The 7,550-nt window shown below is 36.3% G+C and overlaps 1 protein-coding gene across 1 annotated transcript; it reads right to left on the reverse strand.

The window, feature by feature from the left end:
- Window positions 1-3,752: 3,752 nt before the first annotated feature.
- On the reverse strand, window positions 3,753-5,092 carry LOC133815904 (uncharacterized). Its single transcript, XM_062248671.1, has 4 exons — window positions 4,708-5,092; window positions 4,387-4,634; window positions 4,092-4,319; window positions 3,753-3,937 (listed from the first exon to the last, which is right to left on the reverse strand). Exons 1-3 carry the CDS (start codon window positions 5,087-5,089, stop codon window positions 4,275-4,277), a joined length of 675 nt encoding a protein of 224 aa, XP_062104655.1. The 5' UTR covers window positions 5,090-5,092; the 3' UTR covers window positions 3,753-3,937; window positions 4,092-4,274.
- Window positions 5,093-7,550: the final 2,458 nt, after the last annotated feature.

The following is a 7,550-nucleotide window of genomic DNA, read 5'->3' on the forward strand; positions in this document are numbered from 1 at the left end:
TACTCAAGCACCAATTCCAATTTTATTATGCAAGGCAAATATATATGTCTATAACTCTACAAAATTAAAATAAAAAGAAATTAATCTTGCACCATTCAAGTCCTATGTCTATTAATTATAACCATTTTCAACAACCACAATTAATTTAATTACTCACTAAAAGTGATAAATCAATAGCAAGCATTAAGCATGAAAAATAATTGAATGAATAAACATCAAATTGTATTTAATATCATAAGCAAAGTACCACAAGTCACATAATAGGGTTCCTTAATATATCCTAGCTATTAGGAAATTAGTTCATAGCTATTATCTCAAAAGAAATGAATACTAAGAGAAAATGGAAAGAAAAAAAAAAGCCAAAATGGAGTGTCCCCTAAGTGTCATTCTTGTTATATTATTTTATATAATATAATGTTAGATTAAATAATGTGACAAATGTGATTTGCCACATATTGCAACATAATATTGAGAGTTACAAAATGGACATGTGTGTGTGTCCAAGTGTAACATATTTTGGAGTTACAAATTTGTAACCTCCAAATATCACCCAATAATGTGTAGATTGAGAGTTACACATTTTTTTATTGAATTTCATAAAGCCATAATGTGATATCGTCGTTGAAGATATGTTTTGACTCTCATTAGGTAATGAAGGTTGCAAAATCATGTGGAAAATGTGTTGGGACGTTTTGAGGAAATGAGCGAAATTGGGAGGTTGTAACAGCCTTCAGGTCGCGACCACAAGCATCCCAGGCCGCGGCCTAGGGTGTTGGCAGCCAAATTCCATTTTGTCCTTTCTTCAATTTGAATGTTTTCAACAATCCGAGTAACTCCCAAATCTTCATTTTAATTCCATAAACATCCAATTAAACATTGGTAACAACCAAGATGGTTGGTGGAATTTGAAATTCAAAGGGTGTCTCAAAACTCTATAAATATGAGCCTAATGCTCACTTGTAAGACACACATTTTCTATCCACAAAGCACTTGGCTAGAAAATACACCAAAATACTTGATAATTCCATAGAGCTATTTCCATACTTGAGAGTCCCTTAGTGCTTAGAGAATAGGGGAAATAATCTTTTGGACAAAGGTCTTGAACCTTGTTTAAGTTAGTAATCCTCGTTATTCTACACTTAAGGTTGTGTGAGTGTTAGAGTGTTATTTCCATACTTGAGAGTCCCTTAGTGCTTAGAGAATAGGGGAAATAATCTTTTGGACAAAGGTCTTGAACCTTGTTTAAGTTAGTAATCCCCGTTATTCTACACTTAAGGTTGTGTGAGTGTTAGAGTGTTATTGTTGTTTTTGCTTTGTTTTCTATTTACTATTGTTCTTATTTCATTCTTCATGTTCTTCTTTGTTTTTTATATTTACTTGTACTATTTTTCTTTGAGTTTATAATCCTCTTCTCTTCTACTTCTTCTCACATCTATTTACTTGTATTTTGTGCAATTGAATTGTACTTTTATTAATCAATCATATTGTCCATTTGTATTTCTTGCTTAGAGTTGTATTTTGGTTTCTATTATTCCATTTAAATATATATTCTCTAACAATCAAATTCTTATCATCTTTGTTTGTTTCAATGGAAGGAGAGACCGTCAAGATCATGAACCAAGACCTAGTGAAGTTGGATAGGTTTGATGGATCCAATTTCACTAGATGGCAAGACAAGGTGAAATTCCTCTTGGCCACACTCAAGATTGCCTACATCCTTGAGTCAACCTTGGCACCTCTAGCCGATCCATCCAACAAAGATACTCCCGAGGGGGTAGACAAGGTGATCATCTATGTAGGGTCATATCCTTAATGCCCTTTCCGATAGGCTCTATGACCTCTATACCAATACCAAATCCACGAAGGAGATTTAGGATGCCTTGGAGAGTAAGTACAAGGTCGAGGAAGAAGGTAAAAGAAAGTTCTTAATTTCTCAATATTTTGAATTTTCTTTCATTGATGGAAAAACTCTTCTAACTCAAATTCATGAGTTGCAAGTGATAGTGAACAAATTGAAAGTTTTCAAGATTGAGTTTCCCACGACCTTTCAAGTTGGTGAAATAGTGGCAAAATTACCACCAACTTGGAGGAACTATAGGAAAAGAATCATTCATAAGAACGAGGATTACACTTTGGAAGAGATCCAAAAACACATTAGAATTGAAGAGGAATCAAGAATAAGAGACAAGGGTGTGAATGAGTCTAAAGATGAGACTTCCAAGGCCAATGTGGTCTCACACAAGCATCCCAAAGATAACAACAACAAAAAGGGTAGTGTGAACCCTTTAGGACCAAAGAAAGATCATGTACAATTCAAAGACGTGAGAGGTGTTTAATGCCCAAACGTGACTTCCACTAGCAGTGGTTTTAGTATAGATCGGGCGGTCGATTCCACAAGGAGTCAAAGAAACAAAGTTAACAATAAATAGAGTTTAGAGGAAATTAGATGTAACGACCCAAAAATGCTAATAGGGTTTAGTGCCTTGATTAGCGTGCCGAGTGGCATAATTGGATATATGTGTGATTAATTGATTAAATGTGTGACTATGTGGCATGCATGATGTATATGATGATATGAATATACTTGTATGCATGTTTATAAGTATTAGATATGCATGTGGGATCGTTATGGTTTATAAGGGCATATTTGTAATTTTGGCCCGTTAAGGGCATAAATGTGATTATATGTGTTAAATGGTTGAGACTACATTATTATGTGGATATATTTGTAGTACACGGCTCGAGGCAATCACTACAAGAAAATGGGGTCTTTACCTACCAATTATAAGTGTAGGTAAAACTAGCCTAATGGTGGGTAATATGGTTTACCTACCAATATTGAATTGGTAGAGATTGGTAGGTAAAAGTTAGTGGGGAAAGAGTCTTTACCTACACTTATTAACACTGGTAGGTAAAAGAATCAGTGGACCCCACTAAGTTGTAAATCAATTGATGAGTCATCAGATGACGTGTTTGATGACGTGTCATCCTACGTGGCATCCTACGTGGCATCATTTTATTAGCCCACATAGCATTATTTTATTGGTTTGTTACACAATTTATATTTTGTTCAAATTTAATGGTTATGTGTAGGTAAAAGATAATAACAGTTATTTGTAAATGTTCTATATTAGAAATAAACTAGAAAAAAACCATTCAATAATAAAATATTTAATGCTAAAATTCTTTATAATGTTCAATACTAAAATAAGTTATAAAGTTGTCATTTTAAGGTTACCCCTACCAAAATAAAAAAAACTTCATAAAGTTCATTCCTTAGTAAATTAATGTAAATAAACTAAGAATCATCTTGTGACTCCCGAACTGAAATAGATGGCGACTCTCTTAAATTTGCATCTGAAGCTTGGTCTGTTGGAGGTGGTGGAGGCGGTGCCATCAAATTGTTATGACGAAGTATATCCACAACTACACTAAGTTGTTCGCTAGTAGCATTAAGGCGGGAAGTTGTATCATTAAGTCGTTCAAGTAACTCTTCATAAGTTGGTTGATTACCCACAATATTTTCACGATGTGAAGTAGAAGTTGTGACACTAGGAGATCGCCCCCACCCTCGCAAGTATACCGAATCACGTCCAAGTACACGCTCCATAATCTCTTTATCAGACAGTTCTTCTGGAGGATGTTGACCCCTTAACTCCATCATTTTATCCTAATATTATATTTAATTAATTATTAGTAAGAAATATAATAAATATAATAAATAAAAATTTAAATTACTTACATGTAATGGCCCGAGCTCTATTCCAGTCCATCCTTTCTCAGCATCATAATGCTTTAGACGCCATGTCTCAATTTGACCGGTAGGAGAAGTTAACACCATTCCACGTCGAATGTGATGCCGTGGTGTGGAGACTGAACCATTTTTCGACTCCCATTTCCTCTTTGATCGATTGGTAGTATTCTTTAATGCTTTTTCCTAAAGAAATAAATCCAAATAAAATTTATTAGAAATTTTTTTACACAACATTTTCTTTTGAACAACACAATGTCTATTTATTACAAACTTTATTGAACAGTTTAACACTAAAATCTGTAAATCAAAGACAAAACAAAATACTAAAAAATGTTACCTTAAATTTAGGAGAACACCAACGATCACACAAAATCATCCAATCTTCTTGATGTTCTTCTTTTAAGTCTGGATGACGTTTGCTCTTGGCCATCTCAAGATCATTTTCTCCTCCAATTTCTTTGAAATATAAGTGCAGCTTGTACTTATGACCCTTCCAAGCTTTTCTCATTTGCTCATCAATTCATTTTTTAGTTGTCTCATCATTCAAGTTGATGTCAAAATGTTCCTATAACATAAAACAATATTAATTATAAATATTACAAATATAAATGTAATATTGTGAAATGACTTACCAAAAGATAGTGTCGCAATGGAGCTCTCACATCTTCTGGGACCATTCTCCACTCTTTATAATGAAATGTACCATGATTCCGAATAATGAATCCAATCTCATTATTAAATTTCTCAGCATTAGTACAAATTGGTTGACGACACTCCGCATTAAAAGTCACTGACAACTTTCCAGTTGATGATGCCTTAGCTATAGTTGTAGTTGTCAAGCCGTGAGTAACTCCACATGGCTTAAAGGAAGATGTTTGTCCTACAATACAATATAATCTTAATTGAAATAAATAGAAATTTAAAGAAATGAACATGAAAAACATTAAATTTACCTGATGGAACTTGGGAAGATTGATTATCATCTTCGGTATCAAAATGGGTCGTCGCATTGACTTGTTCACCCTGTACAGTAGGGTGTGTGGAGCCTTGAGGGTGTTCTCTCTCTACATTAGATTGTGCGGTGGTTCTAGGTCGTTGACTGAGTACCGTAGATCGAGTGGTGCGACAAACTTGTTGATTCTCTAAACTCGACCGAGTAGTGCGAATAACTTGTGTAGGTGGAGCAGGAGGATCAATGACTGGTTCAACTTGTTGATTCTCTATTCTCAACCGAGTAGTGCGAACAACTTGTGAAGGTGGAGCAGGAGGATCAATGACTGGTTCAACTTGTTGACTTTGAGCAGTAGATCGAGTGGTGCGATGACCAGGTGCCATGACTAAAATTCTGTAAAATAAAAAAAAGAAAATGATTAGTAAATAAATATTTACAAATATTAAGAAACTAACTATGAATTAAGAATCTGGATATCTTGTTTCATCTCAGATTTTGCAAACCTTAGTTTCTGTACTTGTATTTCTGTTTGTGTACAGGGTGCTTGGCTAGTTGGCTAGTTGGGGAAGAACATTTGTAGACAAATTTTATGAGGCACTAACTGATCAATGACAAGATGAGTAACTATGAATTAAGAATCTGCATCATCATCACATTCTGATTCTGTATAACTTTTTGTGTCATCACTTGAGAGAAATGTTTCATTATTAGAGAATATATTTCCTTTATCAAAATCTTCTTCTAAGTCACTATCCTTGTCAACATTTTGATTTTGGTTTAAAAGTAAATCAACAACAAGTTGGTCTGAAAGAGTTACAGAAGGAACATCTAATCGAACTAAAGACGAACTTTCAATGAAATCCTCAGTTGGTTGAAAAGGTGGCTGTAACGCCCTGGATAGCCAGGACCGCTACACTGTGTGTTTATAAAGTGCCAGACTCGCTAATCAAGTCATTAAATTAAAAACGTGTTATTGAAACAGTAGAGGAACTAGGGTTAAAAGCGTTTTGGTCTCAAAAGATACATTTTCACTGCTAAACATTGTTTATGTACATGGGATCCCAAAAATGACAGTTTAAAAGCCATACTACAAAAATTACAAAGTTTATATACATTAACAGCCATACTAAGGCAAAATGAGCAGTTAGGTGATCTCCGTCCTGACACACTCCTCGATCGTGGTGATCGAACGGCTGGCTATGTACATTTCACCTCGGAGCTCTCCACTTCAGGCCTGGTCCAACTTTCCCTTGCCTTTACTTGCACCACGTAGCACCCGTGAGCCAAGGCCCAGCAAGAACACACATCAATAATAGAGCATGCACATTTAGCTGTCAAGTCAATCTTACATATAGCATCTCATAAACTTAAGCATATCAATAGTCAAGTATCTCATATACAAAGTATATCAATAGTCAAGTATCTCATATACAAAGCATATCAGCTCATAACACAATATACAGACGATAACCAGGGCTAGCGCTCACAAGCTGCTCCCTCTGTTATCCTTTCGTTTCTGGCTCCCAGTGGCCAATTCGCGTCCCATGCGCTAAATTCATGAACGGTACTCTTAGACCGCTTACACGTGTCCCTTGGCATAATACCAATGATGACACAAAACAATTCTCGGGAGCACTTAGTCCCATCACAATCATACATTCGGGTGCAGTGTTCTTACCTTTCAATTCGCTGGTTTCCGATATCACGTAGCCACAAGCACGGTCCTCTATCCCGAGCTTCTCCAAAGTCCTAATCAAACACAAATATAATATTCCTTGTCATTAACCAATCCAAGACTACCTTCCCGGTACCTAATCCACACTCTCGGAACCCCCAAAACCCTAGAACAACATCCCGGAGACATCCCCCGAACCCCCGGAGCAAAGGTCAAAAATTGCAAAATATCACTCCCTGAAATTTGCCTTGTGCCGCGGCACCACATTCCTTGTGCCGCGGCACCCACCTCCAGAGACCCCTAGGCCGCGGCAAGCAAAAGCCGTGCCGCGGCACACCATCGCAGGCCCAGATTTCTGGGTTTTCCTTCGCATTTTCCCGAGCTCCAACCTCACCAATTCACCCCAAACTCTATCCTAAGTCCCAAAACCAACTCTAAACCCCTAACAAACCTCACAACAATCCAAAGACATCATGCCTAAGCTCACTCACACCTTCAATCCTAAAATTCACTTTTGAATTCCCACTTGACAACTCAAACCAGAAAAGTTATGCACAGCTTGAATTCAAGCACAACCCACACTTCAAACTCCCTAAACCTTAACAAAACAAATCTAATAAACATACAGAGACCTTACCTTAAGTGATAGGTTCAACCTCCAGCTCTTGACCTTCTTCCCCCTTGGTTTCCAAATTCTGAAATTACATAAAACCAGCCACCAACTTATCTCAATTCACCTTCCTTAACTAAAATTCAGACTTAAAACTTGGATATAGCATAATCAAAATCTTACCTCTGAGTTTTCTTGGCCTAAACTTGGTTGATAACTTCAGACATCCCTTGATTCTCCTTCCAAGAGTCTAGATTTCTGCTTCTCCTTTCTATCTCCTTTTTGTTCTAATTCTAGGTTTCCACCATTCAGCATAAACCCCTCTCCAAAATATTATACGTATATGTTATTCCCTCAGCTCAAACTCATCTATTTACTACCAAATTACCATTTTAACCCTCCATTAATATCACTTACTAACTAGACCTCAAGGGCTTATTTGTCCTTTCCCTAACTTTGCAATTCTACCACTTTCCCAAAGAAACCTGTTACTCTCTATAGTTACTAACAGTTACGCAGGTTACCAAATCACCAGTTACCATTATCTAGTTTCCTAGGA

This window comes from Humulus lupulus, chromosome 2, assembly GCF_963169125.1.
Source record: "Humulus lupulus chromosome 2, drHumLupu1.1, whole genome shotgun sequence".
Taxonomy (NCBI): Eukaryota; Viridiplantae; Streptophyta; class Magnoliopsida; order Rosales; family Cannabaceae; genus Humulus; species Humulus lupulus.

Excerpts from the sequence above, each read along its gene's own strand:
- LOC133815904 (XM_062248671.1), bottom strand. The coding sequence starts at position 5,089 with ATGGCACCTGGTCATCGCACCACTCGATCTACTGCTCAAAGTCAACAA. Across the intron at positions 4,635-4,707 it reads ATCTTCCCAAGTTCCATCAG|GACAAACATCTTCCTTTAAG; the intron begins GTAAATTTAATG and ends ATTGTATTGTAG. Across the intron at positions 4,320-4,386 it reads CATTGCGACACTATCTTTTG|GAACATTTTGACATCAACTT; the intron begins GTAAGTCATTTC and ends TTTATGTTATAG.